Consider the following 21,520-nt stretch of genomic DNA (forward strand, 5'->3'; position numbering starts at 1 on the left):
CCTCCCAGACCCACCAACAGGAACAGCAGATCCTCCCAGACCCACCAACAGGAGCAACAGATCCTCCCAGACCCACCAACAGGAGCAACAGATCCTCCCAGACCCACCAACAGGAACAGCAGATCCTCCCAGACCCACCAACAGGAACAGCAGATCCTCCCAGACCCACCAACAGGAACAGCAGATCCTCCCAGACCCACGAACAGGAGCAGCAGATCCTCCCAGACTCACGAACAGGAGCAGCAGATCCTCCCAGACTCACGAACAGGAGCAGCAGATCCTCCCAGACTCACGAACAGGAGCAGCAGATCCTCCCAGACTCACAAACAGGAGCAACAGATCCTCCCAGACCCATCAACAGGAACAGCAGATCCTCCCAGACTCACGAACAGGAGCAGCAGACTGCACACACTTCATACATACACAAAGGTGTGCATGCACTCACACACCCACACAACCTCACCAACACCTTGTGCAGCAGGACTCTGAAATGGCTCACTGATTTTTTTTCTTTAAGCCACTATATTTTGATCCCTATTAATGCCATGACACCATTTATGTACAAGATAAATCCACTTCAATTTCCTTTTTCACTTAATGGCATATTATTTGAACCAGACTCAGCTAAAAATACTGCCCTGATACCATCAATCTTACAAAGATTAAATCTAGAAATCTCTGGAGCCAGGGGGCTGCCGGGCTGGCAGCGCGTGGCCTTCAACATTGCCAGTTCTCTCCAGCCGGACACGTGGAGGTGGCACCCAAGCCTCTGACCCACGGAGGGCACTGAACAGCAGTGAAGAGGTCAGCATTCAGTGCCCCAGAAAGGTGTGTCAGGTCACATGTGGCTCCTAAGCCCCGCTCTCTCAGAGGCCCACGGCCTGTTCTCCGGTTCATTGGAACATCCCTACTGCTCTCTTCCAGTCCAATCATGTCTTCCGAAATGCCTAGTCTGAAATTCACCCCAACCTATTTGTATTGCAGGTTTTGTCCTTTTCTTTTTTCTTTTTGGGTCCGGTCGTGGGGCCTGAACGCTGGGCCTGGGCGCTGTCCCTCAGCTCTTCAGCTCAAGGCTAGCGCTCTACCACTTGAGTCACAGCACCACTTCTGGCTTTTTTCTTTTTGCTTATGTGGTGCTGAGGAATCAAACCCAGGGCCTCAGGCTTGCAAGGCAAGAGCTCTAATACTGAGCCACCTTCCCAGCCCTGGTTTTGTCCTTTTCATCTGCATAAGTTCCACTTCTGAAGCTAGACAGCTGGACCCTGAAAGAGGACAGCATCCAGAGAGGGGAAAAAAAAACAGGGCGAGGAAAGGACACAGGGAGGAAGAGGAAGCAGCCGTGGTGAGCTGTCCTGTCCTTAGCACAAACACCAGCCTTGGTGTCCAGGCCTCCATGGCACAGCGGAGTTGGAGCTGGGGCTGCCTGAGCAGGGGAAGATGGGAGCGTGGAGAAACATGGCTATGGCAAAGACGCCTAGCATGACGCTGCAAAGTCTGAAGCCTCAGCTACTGCAACACACCGCAAACCTGAGATGGTCTCAGCCATGAGACATATCAGACACTGCAAACCCAGCCAGAAACCTGTCTGCGATCTTTAGTCCAGGAACAAGCCCAGGTCACACCCCATGGCCCTGTACATGTGAGTCTGTCCCAGCTCTGACACGCGGTCATTCCTCCATGCGCCAGCAAATGGTGGCTGGGCAGGGACACGCTGACAGACAGGAGTGAGCAGTTACAAGCATGACACTGTAACATAGGGAGACAAAGGGGCAAGAAGGAGGGGCAGCTGATCCAATCTAAAGGGAGTCCATGAGACTCGGGGCTTGAACTGCCAACAAGCAGTCCAAAACCTTCCAGGCCTCTCTGAGAGCCCCCACACCCCGACACCAAGGATAAAGGCCCCTACTTAGCCGGCACATGCCAGTAACAGAGGCAACTCCAGACCCCTGTGCATGCTCTGTGGATCCAGATCATCCATTGGGCAGCAGGACATAGTGGCCTTTTAATTCGGGACAGTTGCACTGTGCCACTGACAGCAGACTAGCCAGCTCTTCATTTATTCAGATGGGAAGGCCACTGAAACCCAGGCTAACTTTGCTTGGGGCTCACACCATGGCTAGATGAGGACTCACCGTGAAGTGCTCCTGCGACTTGTAGTTTTCATCCAGGTAGACCCGAGCCCTGTTGTATTCTTTCATTGCGTCACTTGAGAGCAGTTCCCTGGGAAGAGAGGAGCACATGCAGTAAACAAGCACAGGACCCCTGGAGGCCAAGGAGGTGGTCAGGTATCCACCCCCCCCCCACAATGGGGCAAGGTGGGAAGAGAGGGGAGAGAGGAGGGTGGGAAGAGGGCAGAAATGGAGGCCCATAGCATGTTTTCAGTTCAGAAAGAGGGAGACACTCGGCCCAGGTCCCACTCAGCCCGCACAGCCCCATAGCTGTCTAGTTCTACAACCTCCCAGGGATGAAGGCACCTAGAACTCACACAGGGCCATGTACCAGGGCCATGTAGGGTCTGTTGGCTGCTCTCGCTGGACCTAACAAAGTAGGATCTGCACAGGTGGCGCCATTGCCCACCAACCCACCCTGATCCAGGCTGTTCTCCGAGAGTCCCCTGGCCTGTGAGTACCCGTCAGCACGGGCTTGCAGCCCTCTCTCCCCTTCTCACTGCCCCCGTCTAAAGCCACAGCAGGCACTTCGCCATCAGCCGTGGAGAAGAAGAACTACATGCCCAGAGACAAGGGGCTGCCCTCCTACGTGGCACAATGCCCCAACCTAGCAACACATGTATCAGGGGAAGGGTCCTCAGTAAGAAACACAGATGACTACCTGAAGAAGACAACTAAAGCCAAGGAAACAGCACTGAGTAAAACCTCCAACCAGTGACTTGGCATCAGATACAAACACTGAAACACAAGAAATGCAAAAAAAGAACAAAGACAATATTCATTCCTCCCCACAGTCAACAATCTCACAATAAAGGACTCAAAGACAGTTAAGTGGATAAGATCTCAGACAACAATTTCAACAGAACAAAAATAAGAATAATCAAAGAAATTTAAAAAGATAGAAATAAATGCCTGAATAAAACCTGGGTGGTTGGTGGCTCATACTTACAATCCTGGCTACTTAAGAGCTGAGATCTGAGAATTGAAATTTAAAGCTAGCCTGTGCAGAAAAGTCAGTGAGACTCTTATCCAGAAAAAGCTGGACATAGAACTGTGGTTCAAGTGGCAGAACACCAGCCTTGAGTGAAAAAGACAAAGATAAGACATCATTTTAAAATACCAAATCTGGGGCTGGGAAGGTGGCTCAGTGGTAGAGCACTTGCCTTGCATGCATGAGGCCCTGGGTTCAATTCCTCAGCACCACATAAGCAAAAAGAAAAAAGCCAGAAGTGGCAACTGTGGCTCAAGTGGTAGAGCGCCAGCTTTGAGCTGAAGAGCTGAGGGACAGCGCCCAGGCCCAGAGTTCAGGCCCCACGACCGGACCAAAAAAAAAAAAAAAAAATCTTATAAAAGACCAAATCCATGAATGATGGGCATAGAAGAAGAAATGCAAGCTAAAGGTATAGAAAATGTATTCAATAAAATAGCAATTGGCTAAATAGCAAACCTTGGCTAAAAAAATGGATAAGTGAATAGTTGTATGTAAAATAATGAATTGGGACTTGTAACTCGTATCACATACAAAAATTAGGTAACAATATCTGAATGGAAATGCTAAAACTATAAATAAAATTCATGGCAGAAAGCATAGACATAATTTTGTGATGTTGCAATAGGTGATTATTTTTGAGACAAAACACTAAAAGCACAAGTAACAAAAGAAAAAACATTTATTTAACATCATCAAAACTGAAACTTTTTAGCATCAAAGGACACTACCAAGAAAGTAAAAGGACCAGTTTGCATTTAAACACTGTTTTCTTTTGAATTTTGACCTGTAGTTGGTTGAATCCTTGGTCATGGGATCTGTAGATATGGACAGCTGATCATTGTTTAAGCTCAGTGATAAGTAATGGGACTCATTATACTATTCTATTTACTTTTGTATATATTTGATAATTTTAATAGCTCAAAGTTAAAACATAAACCAGGTATTCTAGGAAAATGACAGCAAAAACATGAAACAAGGACTATTAAAAGTAGAAATGCTAAGAATATACAGAAAGGAATTGCCCATTGAGACAAACTACATCTATCTATTCATAAATTCAGACCAAATCTTTGAGTTATTAAACATTAAAAGTTTATTTGAATTTTTTTTTTAAAAAGAAACACAAATGATTCACAAAAAGCAGTCAGGGCTGTGAGCTCTGACAGATTTCCACTGACCTCTGGCTAACCTGGCTGCTGGCAAACACAGACCAGTGTGCTCGGGACACCACAGGAGCGCCAGGTCACAGCTGACATCACACCAGTCACGTGACATGTACACAAACCTGACATAACACTTCCAAAACAAGCTGTCCACACATCCAGACCAAAAAGGACAAAAGTGATGGACTGCATGAAAACCATCACTCTTAAAGTAAAACATGAGCACAATGAAGAGAAGCAGAAAACCTAAAAGACACCATGGAAATTCAGGCACTGAGGACCAGCGTCTCCAAAGTAAAGCAAGTTCACTGGGTGGACTTGGAACACCAAACCTCCACCTCGAGGGAGACAGGGCAGAGCAGAGCTGGGGCTGTGGCAACATTGGTGTACCAAGTCTGAGGAAAGGAGGAAGGGAGGGGAGTAGTATTCAAAGAAATGATGGATAAACGGTTCCCAAATCTGATTGAGCATAAAGAAAATCAAACCTAAGTACAACACAATCAAAATCCTGCAAACAAGCTATAAACAAGACAAAATCTAGCAGCCAGGAAAAAGCACATCATATACAAGAAAATTGAGATGAGGACAATAGGCAAATTCTGGTCAGAAACAACACAGTCAGAAGACAACGAAATGGCACCCTTGAAGAAGTGAGCCAGAAATGACAAGCGGGAATTCATCCCCAACAAACGTGCTTTCAAAAAAGAGGACAAAGACCTTTTCAGAACAACAAAAGCTGAGAGAATCAGCAGCAGCTGACTTGTGCTAATCTAAACACTAAAGAATGCTCTTCAGCTGAAGGAAAATGACCCAGATAAAAATGGAAGCCATAGAAGCCAAGAACACGGAAAGCGCACCCAGGGGTGACAGTGGCCCTGCACCAGCGCCTCCCAAGTGACGGCTAAGTGGAGCCAGGCAGAGGAGGTGGGGACCCTTCGACGGCACCAGATGCCAACGTGCTCATGTTCCCTGCATTTCTCCCTGGCACAAGATGCCCAGTCCTCCAGGACAAGTCTTTCCTTTTCTTTTTTTTTTAAGTAAATTTTTTATTTTGAAAATGCTGTACAGAGGGGTTACAATTACATGAGCAAGGTAATGAGTACATTTCTTATCAAGCATTGTTGCCTCCTTTGTTTTTCCCCTACCCTCCCACCTCTAGAACTACACTACCCTTCCCCTTCCCCCCTGCCCCCGCCTAAATTGTAAAGTTCATTTTTTGACATAGTATCTTGTACATCTCATTAAACAATTTGTTTTTTCCCTTCTGCTCCCCAAATTATACCAACATCAAATACAGTGAAAACAGAGGTTGTGTATACCATGGGGGAGGGACATACAAAGCAACAAAAAATCACATGATATCTTACAAATACGTTAGAAACAATAGCAAGGGAAAAAAAAAAAAAAAACACTTGTGTCCTTATCTTGGGGTTCATTTCGCTTAACATCATCTTATTTGACCTTTTCTGCTTGTCTCAGACATATACTAGTTATTGCAAATAAGGGAAATCATGGGACCTATGTTTCTGTGGGCCTGGCTTACTTAATATAATTTTTTCCAAGTCTTTCCATTTCCTAACAAATGGGGAAATGTCATTCTTTCTGATGGAGGCATAGAATTCCATTGTGTATATATATACCACATTTTCTTGATCCATTCATCTACTGAGGGGCATCTGGGTTGGTTCCATTCTTAGCTATGGTAAATAATGCTGCAATAAACATAGTTGTGCTGGTAGCTTTAGTATGGCCTTGTTTGTGATCATTTGGATAAATGCCCAAAAGTGGGATTGCTGGGTCATAGGGGAGCTCTATGTGGAGTCTTTTGAGGAACCTCCATACTACTTTCCAAAGTGGTTGAACAAATTTACACTCCCACCAACAATGCAGTAGGGTTCCCTTCTATACACATCTCCTCCAGCATCTGTTGTTATTAGAGTTCTTTTTTTTTTTTGGGGGGGGGGGTCTAGTCGTGGGGCCTGAACTCTGGGCCTGGGCACTGTCCCTCAGCTCTTCAGCTCAAGGCTAGTGCTCTACCACTTGAGTCACAGCGCCACTTCCGGCTTTTTTTTTTTTTTTTGCTTAAGTGGTGCTGAGGAATCGAACCCAGGGCCTCAGGCATGTAAGGCAAGTGCTCTACCACTGAACCACCTTCCCAGCCCTATTATTAGAGTTCTTGATTATAGCCATTCTAACTGGGGTGAGGTGGTATCTCAATGTTGTTTTAATTTGCATTTCTTTTATGGCTAGAGAGGTTGAGCATTTCTTCATGTGTCTATTGGCCATCCTTCTTTCCTCTTCAGAGAAGTTTCTCTTTAAGTCTTTAGCCCATTTATTTATTGGACAGTTGTTTCTTTGAAGATTTGTTGTTGGGGGATTTAATTTTTTGAGTTCCAGGTATATTTTATATAAGACCCTTGTCCATTGTATGGCTAGTGAAGATCTTCTCCCAAACCGTGGGCTTTCTATTGATCTTGCTAGCTATGTCCTTTGCCGTGCAGAAGCTCTGCAGCTTCATGCAATCCCATTAGTCCAACCTTTCTTTGATTTGTTGTGTTTCCGGGTCTCTATTAAGAAAATTTCGGCCTGTGCCAAGGAGACCTAGAGTTTCTCCTATTCCATCCTGTAATGGCTTCAGGGTGTCTACTTTGTCTCCAAGGTGTTTAATCCATTTGGAGTTGATTCTGATGCAGGGTGATATATAAGGATCTAGCTTTAGTTTTCTACAAGTGATTAATCAGTTTTGCCAGCACCATTTACTGAAGAGGCTGTCTTTCTTCCATTCTATTTTTTTAGCTCCCTTATCAAAGATTAGATGGCTATAGGTCTGTGGATTCATTTCTGGGTTTTCAATTCTATTCCATTGGTCCTGAGGTCTCTTCTTGTGCCAGTACCAAGCTGTTTTGATTACTAAAGTTTTTCCTCTTCTTGTCGACTGCTAGGCCTCCTGGCCTAGGCACACTGATTTCTGTCTGTGATGTGAGCTGCAGGGAAGCCCCTCAGTGTAACTTAGGTCAGCCGTTGTGTAGAGTGCTTTCTATAGCACTGCATATATTAGAACTGACCCTTCAACACTGTACTTTCTGTATCTTTTGAAAGGAATTATTTTCCTATCCCAAATCTATGAAAATCTTCTCCTGTATCTTACTCTGATGCAGGTGGAGTCTGACAGGCCTGGGGTGCAACAGCCATGACATGAAGCCGGAAATGAAGCCAGAAACAACTCTACGCTTCCCAACACAGAGACGCAGCCTGCTCAGCTCCCAGCACCTCATGCTGCACCCTTAAGAAGCAAGCGCCCGCCTGCACATCTGCCCACACCAGCTCTGCCACTGCTTGACGAGAGCCCAAGGCCTGGTGGCAGGAGCTCCAGGACAGTTTTAGCCATGCTTTACCTTCTGCTTCTACATAGCAATTTCAGTATTCACCACTGAGTGGTAGGAAAAACACCTTTACCTTCCGTTACAATTCTCTAAAATCATACTTATCTCGGGAAACCTTGCCATATGTTGGCCTGGAAGCTCCTCATAAAGCTTGAGGAGCTCAGGGTGGGGATGCTGCACCGCAGCTCCTCACAGCTCTGCTCCATGGTGATTGCATTGAATAGAGGCAGCCATGTGGAAAGCAACCCTGCCCATGGTCCACCCCCACAGCAGCAGGCTAGGAGTATCCGGCCATTCAGACATACCTCAGCATGCTCTCACAGGATCTATACTGCCCTGGTCCCACAGCCCATGTCCCCTCTGGAGGTGAGTGGCTGCCGCACATCTGAGCCATACTCTCTCTCCATGGAAAACAGCGGCTCTCCCTGGGTGACCCAGAGTCCCACACTCGTCCACAGCCCACACTATAGCCACCCACAGGCTTCTGCCCAAGACTTACTTGACAAACTTGTCCACATGGGACATAGAGGCTTCATAGTTCTTCCCTCCAAACTCCTGGCAGTGTAAGGCCATGAAGTGCGGCTTATGCACATGCAGGACCTGAGAAGGAAAGCACAGGGTGTCAGGTATAGAACCACCAGACAGCTCCATGGGCAACCTCATCCAGGACCTTGGCAGGTGAGTGTGTGTACATGTATGTTTCAAGGATGAAAGCCACACATCAGTGACCATCGGTTCTTAACAGATCCTAGGAATCAGATACTTTTATGCTTATAGCTATTTTATTTCCAATGTTTTCTCATGTTTCTGCTACTAAAAGTTTCTTTAAAAAAGATTCAGAATTTCTTAGAACCTCCACAAGTAACTTAAGGGCCCCTTTCTCTAATTACAAAGAGGCAGTATTTGATGTCTTCAGAGCATCTAGAAAGCTCCCCAATACAAACAAAGGACAGTATTCTAGGAAGACACCACCTTTAACACTTGAGCGTGTGTTCCTGCACAAGGAGGCAAAGCCAGACATGCACATGAATGAGTGTGGCCACAAGTGTGTGTGTGCAATCTGTACATGTGTACATGTGTGAATGCTTCTGTGTAGACATGCTGTGCTAGGGCATATGTGTCATGTCTATGTAAATGTGTAAGCAGGTGTGCACCATGATGTGGATATGAGTACACATGGGCATAAGCACATGCATGCCAGGGCCCCAGCGTGAGTGTGGCATGAGCGTGTAAGCACATGTGCAAAGATGAACATGAGTGTGCATGTGAGCAAGAGCATGTATGAGAGCAAGTGTGCAAAGTTGTGTGTATGCAAATACATGTGTGCAAGAGTACAAATGTGAGCACTGTGTATTAATGTGTCCACATCTGTGTGAAAGCGCAATTATGAATGTGTACATGAGCATGTGGGCAAGTGTAAACACACATGCAAGGGTACAAATGTAAGTGCTGTGTGTGAAGGTGAGCATCTGCATGAACCTGTGTGTGTGTAAGCACATGTGTGCACGAGTACAACTGTGTGCGTTGTGTTCATGTGTGAGAGCATGTGTGTGACGGTGCAAATGTGAATGTGCACCTGAGTGTGGGCCTGTGTGTACTGCAGGGTACAGGTGTGATCCAGTGCCTGTGAGTGCGCGTGTACAGGTGCGAAGGCGAGCGTATGCGTGAGCATGTGGCAGTGCAAGGATACAGATTCCCGAGCTGAGGACCAGGTCACTCGACACTGTGTCTGCACTGCTGCGGCCGCTGATACGGTCACAGGGCTGCAACCCTGGTGCTCACTGCCAGCAAGGGGCCAGAGCGGCTGTGTGGGCTCCGCTTCACCAGGCTCAGCTGCAGGGGCCCCCCCACCCCCCCATGTTGGTTAGAGACTGTACTCAGGCTCAGCTGCAGGGACCCCTCTCCCTCATCCCACCCCGGCATGCTGGCTAGAGGACTGTACTCAGGCTCAGCTGCAGGGACCCCTCTCCCTCCCCCCCATGCTGGTTAGAGGACTGCACTGGCCTACTGGCCTCCTGCCATTCAGTATTCAAGAAGGGAAAGTGGCTGGAGGTCAGTAGACTGCTAAAGACCCAACCAGGGCTCCCTGCTCCAGAAAACTGAGCCCAGAGGATGCCCTGAAGACAGGCCCTCAGGAAGTCACTGGCCAAAGGTAGCCCAGGCTACAGACCCTAGCTTGGAGTCAGTATGGCCTGTGCTGCCCAGGAAGGGGAGGACCCAAAGGCTTCATCCCTGCCTGTGGTTTCCCACCAAACCTGCTGTGTCTGACACAGCCTCTGTCTCTCCCCACCCCACCTCCCACCCATAAAATGGGGAAAGCCATCACACAAGGCCACGGCTCTGAGAGCCACATGGGCGGGCCTGAGGGGTCCATGGCATAGGCCCAGAGCAACGACACTTCGCTCTTCCGCTGTGCCTCACCGGCAGCTGGAGTTGGTCTGCTGCTTGTTCTGACCTGTTATGTTTTCTGTTCATGCTAGGAGGAATTTATGCCAAGACTACCAACTCCACCTCTGCTGCAGCTGCAGCTCTCTCCAGGCCTTTACCTGCTGAGGCCTCTGCGGGCCACGATCCCATGTTCAGGGAGCTGGCATGAGCACCTCCAGCATGCACGCCCATGAGCAGGCCCATGGAGAACCGAGCACATCTTCAAGGCACTTTATGCTGAGCCCAAGCCTGGGCACCCTGCTCTGAGGAGCCCATGGAGCACGCACTCCTGGGCAACTGGGAAGACCTCTACCAGGATGAATAAAATACAGCAGGAGCTATACGTGAAAGTCTCAGAGAAAAATGGCCACATATGTGAGTTAGGACTGTATGTCTGGCTGACAACAGAAAACCAGAAGCAGAGCCAGCGGCTCAGTTAGACAGGGCGGGGGAGGGGGGGCTTCCTCCCCACAAGACGCACAAGGCCGTTGGAGATGGCACTCTGCTCTTGAATGACCTCAAGGGACCTGCTGCTTCACTGCTCTGCTCTGCTGCCTTTAGACCAGGTGTCAAGCTAAAGACTGAAAAGTGGCTGCCAAACCTCCAGTCTCACATCTTCATTCCATGCAGGAAGCACAAGAGCAGAGATTCAGGGAAGCACCTTTCTTACCGCAGCTTTACCTGTTTCATTACAAAGCCCTCCCAAGGATTTCTGCAGTGGTGCCATGTCACAGGACTCCGGGTGGCCTTGCGTAGTGGCATCAGCTAGTATCCAGTAACCAACCACATTTGGGCTAGGAAACTAGCAAACAAAGCACTCCAGAACCCTGGGTAGGGCTGGCCACGTGTGTCCATGCATTTGCAGGGAGACAACATCTGCCCCCTGACACCTCTCACAGCCCCACTCAGCACCACATCTCAAGTCCTGACTAGAGGTCTCTTACTCTCCATGGCCATGCTTAACACCCGCATCCAGAAGTGGTAAGCCCCTTCCGGTTGCCAGGCCAGGTGCTAGGCTCGAAGTCATCTAGACGGGGTCTGGTACTACAGCCTTTGGAGACCACAGTGTCACAAAGTGCTTGGAACAAACTAAATGTTCTTGCATGTGTGAGGACCGCATCTCTCTCCTCCTTGGTCTGTCCAGCCCTCCCCTAAGACCCATGTCCTCTGCAGATGGGCCCACTCAGCCTGGCCCAACACTGTCCACAAGCCCTGGAGTCAGCCCTCCCTAGTATGGATTATTCCACCGAATAAGTGGCCTTCCTAGGCCATGTCCATCTAGTCAGCACATGCCCTGCCTCCCTCCTCTCCCCTGTCCTCCCCACCCACCCCCCAGGAGCCTTCAAAGCAGTGTCTGGCCTACATGTCCACTTCATTGGCACTGTAGACAAAGAATATATCCAGTGAGCCCGAGGTAGCCCTGACCACAGAGTGAATAAGACTTGGACGTGAACAAAAGCTGCCACTGGAGGGCGTCTGGACCACAGCAGCCAAGAGCTCACACAAACAGCAGAGGCTGTGGTCCAACCTTGTCCCGCCCTCCCTGGGGTAGGCCCAGTCCCCAGAAACCTGTCCTGCCCGCCCCAGGGTAGTCTCCAGCATTATGTTAGAAACCTGCCCGCCCTCCCGGGGCCAGCCGATCCCTACTGGTACACACTCTGCCTATATCTCCCCAGGCCCAAGTCCAGCCTTGCTGGTCTCCATGGTCGGGGGTCTGTCCCTGCTGTCGGCAACACACCTGCCCTGGGGTTGGCAGAACAGACCCCCCTGAACTACTGCCACTGCACCTTCTCTTCCAGAACCTTCTATTCATTCCCCTGTGAGCCCCTCCAGCAGAGTTTCTCCTCTGGAATGATCTTTTGGCCGCAACCGGCACATTTTCTGGAGGAATGAAGACTAAACTCCTGGCCCAGGTCCCGTTCATCGGTTGGCTCCCTCCTTCCTGTAACACAGGGCTTCTGGGTGGCCTCCTGCAGGCCAGGCTGCTCTTCCCTCCCCCCCTCCCCTCCCCTCAGGCGCAGGCTCCTCGGCATGGACCTCACCAGGCATCCAACTCTCCACGCTGAGAGCTACGAGCCTCAGCAGCCAGATCTGGGTGCCACACACCAAGGGCCAAAGGGAACTTAAAGGAATTATGGGAACACAGCCCCGAGGTGAGTAAACTGAGCCTGAGAACCCCAAAACTTGGACAAAAATTTGCCAACTGCTGCTGGGCCCAAGCAATAGAGCATCTTACATGTAGCCGTAGCCCCACCTTGAATGCCATGCCTTACCAGATGCCCAAGTCCCAGAGCTGTCCACCTGCAGCTTGAATCCTTCTGCTACTCTCCCCGACTGGTTCCAAGACAGCCCTGGTGACCTCTGCCCCTCCACAGTCCCTTCAGGCTGGGTGGGGAGCTTCAAAGCCTGCACACCAGCACACACTCACTCCAGTGAAGTCCTGCCGTGCCTGCAATAACCTGACCCCTGTGGCCTGCCCCTGATTCATGCATATACATATATATATATATATGTATATATATATATATACACACATATATACATATGCCTAGAACATATTGTGTACATAATATACAGTTACCACATGCAAACAGAAATAACCGAGGGCACAGGTGGGGTGCAGCCTGAGACAGTGTGACAACTAGAAGCTGTAAGGAAGGAGACAGTACCAGCTCCCTTGGGACCTGATACCTGATACCCCTTGGGATGAGCAGAGAGCTGGGGCCCAGGATAAAAAGGGGGGACAGATTCCAGGACACAACTAGGAAATGTTAGCACTGAGACACTGGGCAACCATCCAGCCATCCAAGTGCTTGTGATTCAAAGTTGGTGGCTTTAAAAGAGTACAATCTGGGACAGCAATTCTGGAGGAAAAACAATAAAAAGCAGGAAGCAGCAACCCAGGAAGCTGAGCAGTAAAGGAAAAAGGAAGAAAAGGGGGTGGAAAGACAGAGCCTTGAAAGAACCACAAAACAAAACAAAAACCGAACATGGAGTCAAAAGGTTCCCTGGCCCCAACACAATCTACAACTGCAGCACCTGATTGCTGCCTGAGGACAGAAGAGGCCCACCACACAGGGAATCCCCAAGGCACCACGGGGACAGGAAGCCAGAGGCTACTGAGACACTGGAAAAGAAGCAAGAACACAAAAACTCCTGCACAGAAAGAAATCCCCTTCCCCAGAAAAACAACCAGGAAGCAGGCAAACTGAATCACATATAGTCAAACAAACATTTAGAATCAGAAACGAAACAAAATTACAAATGGACCAAAAAGAAAAAATATGAGGACCACTGAGAAAATGGGAAAGTAAAGGAAAACAAGAATGAATTATAAAATGCACAGGAAAGAGAAAGCCAGCTAGCCACTGAAGCCAGGAGTGCCAACAGGAAAGTAAGACCACTAGTAAACAGCAGAAGGAAACAAAAAGAGTCATCCGAAGCAGAGAGCCCATGACAGAGGACTAGCCTTAGAGCATCAGGACAGCCAGAAGTGCAATAGGACATCATCAACTTGCACACGGAACGGCTGATGGCACAGGTAAGATTTGGACCCCAGAGTCTGGAGGAAGCCCAGGGCCAATTAGCTTCAAAGCCTCCAGGTAAAAAGCCACCTCCCACAGACAATAAGCATCAAGGTACGGCTGGGACCAGACGAAACAGCATCTGAGTAGAGCCACCAGCGTTTTCTGTAAAGTAGGGGCTATACATCCAGGCAAGGGCCCTCCTCCTCCGAGGAAGACAAAGAAATGTGCTCGCTGTCTAGGCCGGTTCTCTCTGAGGAGTCTATGCCAGCCAGTAGGGCTTGTCTTTCCATACAGAACCTGATCCATATTGAGGGTGCTGTGGGTCACTTGTGTCTGTGCTGTGGAAATACAAAAGCAGCCATAGGCTATGCCTGTAAAAGCTGGCTTCCAAAAGCAGCAGCAGGCTAGATAGGGCGGAGCATGGGTACCAACTGGGCACACACACACTGCCTGAGGGCTTTAACATCTACACAAGCAATGCATATGCCACACAGAATCTACATGGCTTCAAGATTTCCACGCACACATGGGTTAGTATGTCGAGAGCCCTGCAGGGAGTCTCTCTGCATGATAAGCTTGACTATCTCGCTGGAACATCTCTCAAGGCTATTTACAGAATCTGGTCTTTGCATCCTGCCCCAAACAAAGACCAGGTAGCTGCTATTGACCACCTTTTCACATTGCCCTAAGCAAGCATCCTGCAGCTGCTAGCCCAATGAAAAAGCTTCCTTATTCTAAGCATATAATACCCCTGTGTGAAAAATAAAATTTGGCAGCTTGATCAGAATCCTTGTCTTGCTGTCCTTCTTCGTGTCTCTTGTCCCTTCATTCCTTCTCGCTTAGGTTCACTGCCCTGGTTGAAGTCCTGCGGGTCGGGACATTAGTACAGTCACAACTTTAAGTGGATGATGAAACATTTCGGCCTACACAGTCATGCGCGGGAAACAGCATTTTCCTCATTACACACATGTGGGTGGCCGGGACTACTGAGGAGCCAGGTCTCAGCACTCACACCATGCACCCCGCTTGTGAGAGCAGGAGTGCCAGCCATCACGCTGCGCCGCCACGGCACCACACAACACCTGGGAATAAAACTCTGTGTGTGTATGCGCATGCGCGCACATGTATGCAAATGTGTACATACGTTTGTGCATATCCTGGGGAAGACTGGGACTTGGGCTTGAACTCCGGGCCTTGTACCCGCTCTGGCTTTATCTCTTGAGGCCAGTACTCCACCCCCTGGGCCACACACCGTCTATACAGTATACATTTTTATCAATGTTGTACAGTACACTCCTGCTTATTTAAAAAAAAAAAAACTATGCAGAGTACCGGCAGCTTACACGTGAATACCTGCTACTCGGGAGGCTGAGATCTAAGGATTGCAGTTCAAAGCCAGCCCAGGCAGTAAAGTCTGTGAGACTCTTATCTCCAATTAGCTATCAAAAATCCAGAAGTAGAACTATGGTTCAAGTAGTAGAACACTAGCTTTGAGCACAAAAAAGCTCAGGTGAAGTATTCAGTCCTGAGTTCAAGCCCCAGGACTGGCACTGAAAAGCCTCAACAACTTTATGTATTCTGATCCTGATCATCTTCTGGTCTTGATCACTGCAACCCATTGGATGAACTCTCCACCAGCTAAACTTGCCATGTCCCCTCCTGAATCAGATAGAAACTACTTTTGGCGTCCCTATTTCCAGCCAAGGCCGAACAGTCCACGCGCAGTACACACAGCTGTAGGAGACAAATCCACGCCTGAGAGGGGCCAATGTCACTTAGGGGAACAACGACCAGGAAACAGGGAATTATATTATCTTCAACAAATATCAAAAGGGCTGGACTCAGAGGTCAAAATCAGGAAGCAAACTGAAAAAGCAGATTCATTTCCCTCCCACCATACTTCCTTTTCAATGTTAAGTAACAAATCAGGAGACATGGAAGGGGCTACTTAACTTGGCTTTATAGCTATATTTCTAACATAGGAGGGGCTATCTAAGTCTTACTCTTTGACAGGGTAAAAATCTCAGTCTTCTTGACATAAAGGTCGCTTGGGTTGGGAGGGGAGGGGCTCCATCTTACCCGCTCAAAACCACTGTCCAAGGATTGGGAATTAAGGATTGTTAGACTGGCAAAATCACATATATTTGCCCAGTTTAAAAAAGTATAAAAGCTACAGATAAGGACCTCTGTTTTAAGTCTTAAATCTTGGAGAGCAAGAAATGTTTCTCTCTTTTTCCATTTCTCCCTAGTTTAGCGTCGTTATACTAAAATAAACCCTTCCTAAAACTTTACAAAACAATGAAATCCAGTTTCTCAACAATCCTGCCTCCTCTGAGAACGATCCCACTGCTAGCTGATCCTGCTGCTGTGTCCAGCTGGACACTCAGCAAGGGCAGTGAGCGAATCAGGACACAGGGACGTCTCAGATGACCTGCCTCCCAGAGCTCCACAGAGAGGAGAGCAGGCTGGAGGGAGCCATCTGAAAAGCACACCATCCGTGAGCCCAGGAAGATGGGAGGAGATGCACTACGAGAGACGCAGGCCTCAGAAGACAAGGACACTGCCAGCCAGGAGAGGACACGCCGGAAAACAGCAGGGCCCCTCATGTGTGCAGCCAGCGGCACGGATCACACCATGCATTGTGTCAGGAAATGAGAAGACTGGCGGGCGAGCCCACCATTACTCAAGTGACACGTCCAGAGGACAACTCATCACACTCACTGCAAGCACACACTCCTAGACACACACATTTACATGCATGCGTGCTGTTTCATGTGCAGTCAGGCACACCCACATCTCATTTTCACACTTACACATGCACATGTGAACACATACACAACAGTCAGGACAGAGAACAGCACAGTTTCACACCCTGTCCTGATGATGCCACAACCACACATCCAGCTGTGGCTGGGCATATCTTCTTTTCCATGGCGTGCTTATGAAAACAGAACAATGAAATCTACTGAAATAACCTTAGGAAGAAGGGAAGGTGGATAGGTAAAGGGAGAGAAGCTGGTTGGAATACATTGTAAACATTCGTGGAAATGTCACACAATGAAATCCTCCCCTGGAGAACTAATGTATGTAATAAAAAATGGATGAGATTAAAAATTCTCAAAAGTATGTGCAAGTATGGGTTTATGATGATAGCATTCTTATAGCCTGAGCTGCTTAATACTTAATACTTCCATGTCAATCATTCTGGTGTAACATGAAAAATTCAGAATATCTATTTTGAGCCTTCATATTAAAATTCATTACCTAATGCTAAAAAATACAAGTCTCGTGCTGACTGTAAACCATATCTCAAGGAATTTTAAAGGTTTTGTTTTTGTTTTGTTTTATTTTGTTGGTCGTGGGGCTTGAACTCTGGGCCTGGGCTCTGTCTCTCAGCAATTCAGCTCAAGGCTAGCGCTCTACCACTTGAGCCACGCCACAGTACCACTTCCAGTTTTCTGATGGCTAACTGGAGATCAGAGTCTCACAGACGTTTCTGCCCGGGCTGGCTTCTAACAGTGATCCTCAGATCTCAGGATCCTGAGTAGCTAGGATGACAGGTGTGAGCCGGCAATTTTTTTTATTTTTTAATATTTTTTTATTTTTTATTGTAAAGATACTATACAGAGGGTTACAGTTACATGAGTAAGGTAATGAGTACACTTCCTATTGAGCTTTGTTACTCCCTCCATTGTTTTCTCCCTACCATCCCTTCCCTCCCTACCTTCCCCGAGGTTCTTTTTTTTTTTTTAATTGTGATTAAGTGATTACATAATTTCCCAAATTTCACAGTATTGTGGAATAATGATGCTCATTTAAAGTCACAAGTTCATTCTAACTTTCCTGGAGCAAATTGTCTATCACAGTCTGTAACATATAACGGTGTTCACATGTTATACACCATACATGTGATCAGCAGCATGGGGATATTTAGTAGTGGTTCGACCAGATGACTGGGAGTTCTTTGTTTCTTGAGTCCTGTTAGTTTTGTCGTATCACCTAACATTTTGGATTTAGCAACCGCTTATCAGGGAGACCATGTACCGTTTGTCTCTTTGCTCTTGGCTTACCTCGCTCAACATGATTCCTTCTAGCTCTATCCATTTCCCTGCAAATGCCATTATTTTGTCATTTCTAATATGAGCCGGCAATTTTAAGGTTTTGAATCACTCTGTCCTCTGACCACAGGAATCGGCCACACTGTCTGATGCAGCCAGACAAGAAACAGGTATTGTTTGATTCCATTTGTACAAGATACTAGAAAAAGGCTAACTCATCACAAAACAGACCAGCTGCCTGCATCAGTGGGGGAGGCAGGAGGGCAGCCAAGGGACAGTCATGTTGTGTGAGGGTTTCGGGATACAGACATGTCCCTACTCTGCATTGTAAGCTTCAAGTATGTAAGTTTGTTGAAGGTCAGTTATATCTCAGCAAAGTCACACACAACTTTAATTTCTACCATTATGGCACCAATTATAACATGAGAGCTATAAAGGTTGAGATGCCTGAGAACCTGGAAATGCCGCTGGCCATCTACCACAACCAGGACCTGTGGGGCCTGACAGCAGACTACACCTGGGCTTCTTTCTCATTCTTTCATTATTGTTATTCGTGCTACTGATATTCCATATTGATTTCCTTCTTTAAAAAAAATTCTAGGGTGACATTGTCAAAAAAGGAATGTACTCATTGCCTGACTTATATAACTGTTATCCCTCTGTGTATCACTCGCATAATAACAATTAAGAGATAAAAGATTTTTAAATTCTACATATTGCTGGATGTCGATGGCTCACTCCTATAATCCCAGCTACTCAGGAGGCTGAGATCTGAGGGTCATGGTTCAAAGCCAGTCCGGGCAGGAAATTCCATGAAACTCTTTTTTTTCTTTTTGGTCGGTCGTGGGATTTGAACTCTGGGCCTGGGCGCTGTCCCTGCACTCTTCAGCTCAAGGTGAACACTCTACCGCTTGAGCCACAGCACCACTTCCAGTTTTCTAGTGGTCTATTGGAGATAAGAGTCTCACTGACTTTCCTACCAGGCTGGCTTTGAACCACAATCCTCAGATCTCAGCCTCCTGAGTAGCTGGGATTACAGGCATGAGCCACCAGTGCCTGGCTTTCTGTGAGACTCTTACCTCCAATTAATCACCAAAAGCCAGAAATAGAGCTGTAGCTCAAGTGGTAGAGCACTAGCCTTGAGCACAAAAGCTCAGAGACAGTGCCTAGGCCTAAATTCAAGCCCCAGGACAAGCAAATACAAACACACACACTCACACACACACTCACACACACACACACACACACACACTCCCAACGTGTATCAATGCCTCCTTTTTGAGGACATTTTTAATTTAGTGTGTTGAATTCTTTTCCTTTTTTTCTTCAGCTTACTAGGCAGGTTTTCTGCTACTTGACCCATGGCCTGATCTATTGTTCTTTTTCTTTTTTGAGAAAAACCTCAGGAACACTTTGAGATGACTGGAGTTGAGGACCAGGTGAGCTGGTGCAGAGAAAGCTAGCTGAGCCCAGTATGGGGTATGGCTGGCCTATCTTCTATAGGTTGGAAACCATCTGCTGGAAATGGTAAGACACTCCATGTGACTGGGTTGGAACAAAACCAGACACCAAAGAGCACATCACTTGGGCCCTGAGAGTGGGAACTACTCAGGACTTGACAGCAAGCAGGCGTGTGTGATGGGAAACCATTCCTTCCTGAGGTCTCTGCTCTCTCCCAGTTGCTAACCTCAAGGAGGAGGAGGAGAGGAGAATTACTGCCCTTACTAAACATCCTGCATGGGACTCAGACTGGAACCTGCCTTTGCCAGCTCCCATGGCAAGGCAGTGCCATCCCCAGAGGGAGTCGGTCCATGCTGTGCGCAGGTGCCTGCAGACATTACGTCAAACAACACCTCGACCAGATGGCACACAAAGCAGAGAGTGCACTTTAAAACCCAGCACCCGTGGCTCGAGATGAATTCAGATTAGCTCATCAGAAGATGATCATTTTTAGTGACATGCTGTTGCTGTGAATAACTTAGAGGGAACTATAAACACTGTGCTGAAAGAACAGGAAATCCAGTGGCAAAGGTTAGCCACCTTCTCTGGGATAGCAGGGTGGCCAGTGCCACGGAGGAGGCAGTGCCGTGGAGGAGGCAGTGCCGTGGAGGAGACAGTGCCACAGAGGAGCCAGTGCCACGGAGGAGACAGTGCCACGGAGGAGCCAGTGCCACGGAGGAGACAGTGCCACGGAGACTGCCAGGGAGGAGCCGGCGCCACGGAGGAGCCAGCACCACGGAGGAGCCAGCGCCACGGAGGAGCCAGCGCCACGGAGGAGACAGTGCCACGGAGACTGCCACGGAGGAGCCAGTGCCACGGAGAAGCCAGCGCCACAGAGGAGCCAGCGCCACGGAGGAGCCAGCGCCACGGAGGAGCCAGTGCCGTGGAGGAGGCAGTGCCACGGAGGAGACAACGCCACGGAGGAGGCAGTGCCACGGAGGAGGCAGTGCCACGGAGGAGCCAGTGCCGTGGAGGAGACAGTGCCATGGAGGAGCCAGTGCCACGGAGGAGGCAGTGCCACGGAGGAGACAACGCCACGGAGGAGGCAGTGCCACGGAGGAGCCAGTGCCGTGGAGGAGGCAGTGCCGTGGAGGAGGCAGTGCCACGGAGGAGGCAGTGCCACGGAGGAGGCAGTGCCACGGAGGAGGCAGTGCCACGGAGGAGACAGTGCCGTGGAGGAGGCAGTGCCACGGAGGAGGCAGTGCCACGGAGGAGGCAGTGCCACGGAGGAGGCAGTGCCACGGAGGAGACAGTGCCACGGAGGAGACAGTGCCACGGAGGAGACAGTGCCACGGAGGAGACAGTGCCACGGAGGAGACAGTGCCACGGAGGAGGCAGTGCCACGGAGGAGACAGTGCCACAGAGGAGGCAGTGTCATAGCAGTGCCACGGAGGAGACAGTGCCACGGAGGAGACAGTGCCACGGAGGAGGCAGTGCCACGGAGGAGACAGTGCCACGGAGGAGGCAGTGCCATGGAGGAGGCAGTGCCACGGAGGAGACAGTGCCACGGAGGAGGCAGTGCCACGGAGGAGGCAGTGCCACGGAGGAGACAGTGCCACGGAGGAGGCAGTGCCACGGAGGAGACAGTGCCACGGAGGAGGCAGTGCCGTGGAGGAGGCAGTGCCACGGAGGAGACAGTGCCATGGAGGAGGCAGTGCCGTGGAGGCAGTGCCACGGAGGAGCCAGTGCCACGGAGGAGACAGCGCCACGGAGGAGGCAGTGCCGTGGAGGAGGCAGCGCCACGGAGGAGGCAGTGCCACGGAGGAGCCAGTGCCACGAAGGAGGCAGTGCCACGGAGGAGACAGTGCCACGGAGGAGGCAGTGCCACGGAGGAGACAGTGCCACGGAGGAGGCAGTGCCACGGAGGAGACAGTGCCATGGAGGAGGCAGTGCCGTGGAGGCAGTGCCACGGAGGAGGCAGTGCCACGGAGGAGGCAGTACCACGGAGGAGGCAGTGTATGGAGGTCTGCACCGCAGTGGTTCTCTGTGGGAGAGCCTGTGCCTGGAACCTTCCAGACGGTGGTTCCCTGGGGGGAGCTTGTACCTGGCCAATGATCCCTGCAAACCAAAGCCAAGCCACCGAGAGCACGTGACAGAACAGGCACGGGAAGTGTCCAGCAGCCTGCACTGACCTGCAGCTTCCCCACTGATACTACAGAAAGAATGAGGCCCACAGAGAAGGACAACACAAGAGTTAGGAAGTGGTGACTTGGGGCATTTGTACCTTTATTTTCCCTGACTGTAATAACCGGCAAGGACTAGTGGCTCTCCACGCACGGGAAGGAGAGCATGCCTCCCTGAGC

At 49.3% G+C, this 21,520-nt stretch overlaps 1 protein-coding gene across 2 annotated transcripts in view; it reads right to left on the reverse strand.

Annotated features, from left to right (window-relative positions):
• The window catches only part of Inpp5a (inositol polyphosphate-5-phosphatase A), a 229,349-nt gene that overhangs the window by 135,909 nt on the left and 71,920 nt on the right, over window positions 1–21,520 (reverse strand). For both annotated transcript variants that reach the window (XM_042672306.1, XM_042672307.1), the window contains exons 3-4: window positions 8,205–8,305; window positions 2,133–2,220 (exon numbers count right to left, since the gene is read on the reverse strand). In XM_042672306.1, the coding sequence (XP_042528240.1) occupies window positions 2,133–2,220; window positions 8,205–8,305 (189 nt within the window). The remainder of the gene's footprint in view (window positions 1–2,132; window positions 2,221–8,204; window positions 8,306–21,520) is intronic.

The sequence above is a fragment of the Dipodomys spectabilis genome, unplaced genomic scaffold (assembly GCF_019054845.1).
Source record: "Dipodomys spectabilis isolate Male_0828 unplaced genomic scaffold, ASM1905484v1 ptg000693l, whole genome shotgun sequence".
Lineage (NCBI taxonomy): Eukaryota > Metazoa > Chordata > Mammalia > Rodentia > Heteromyidae > Dipodomys > Dipodomys spectabilis.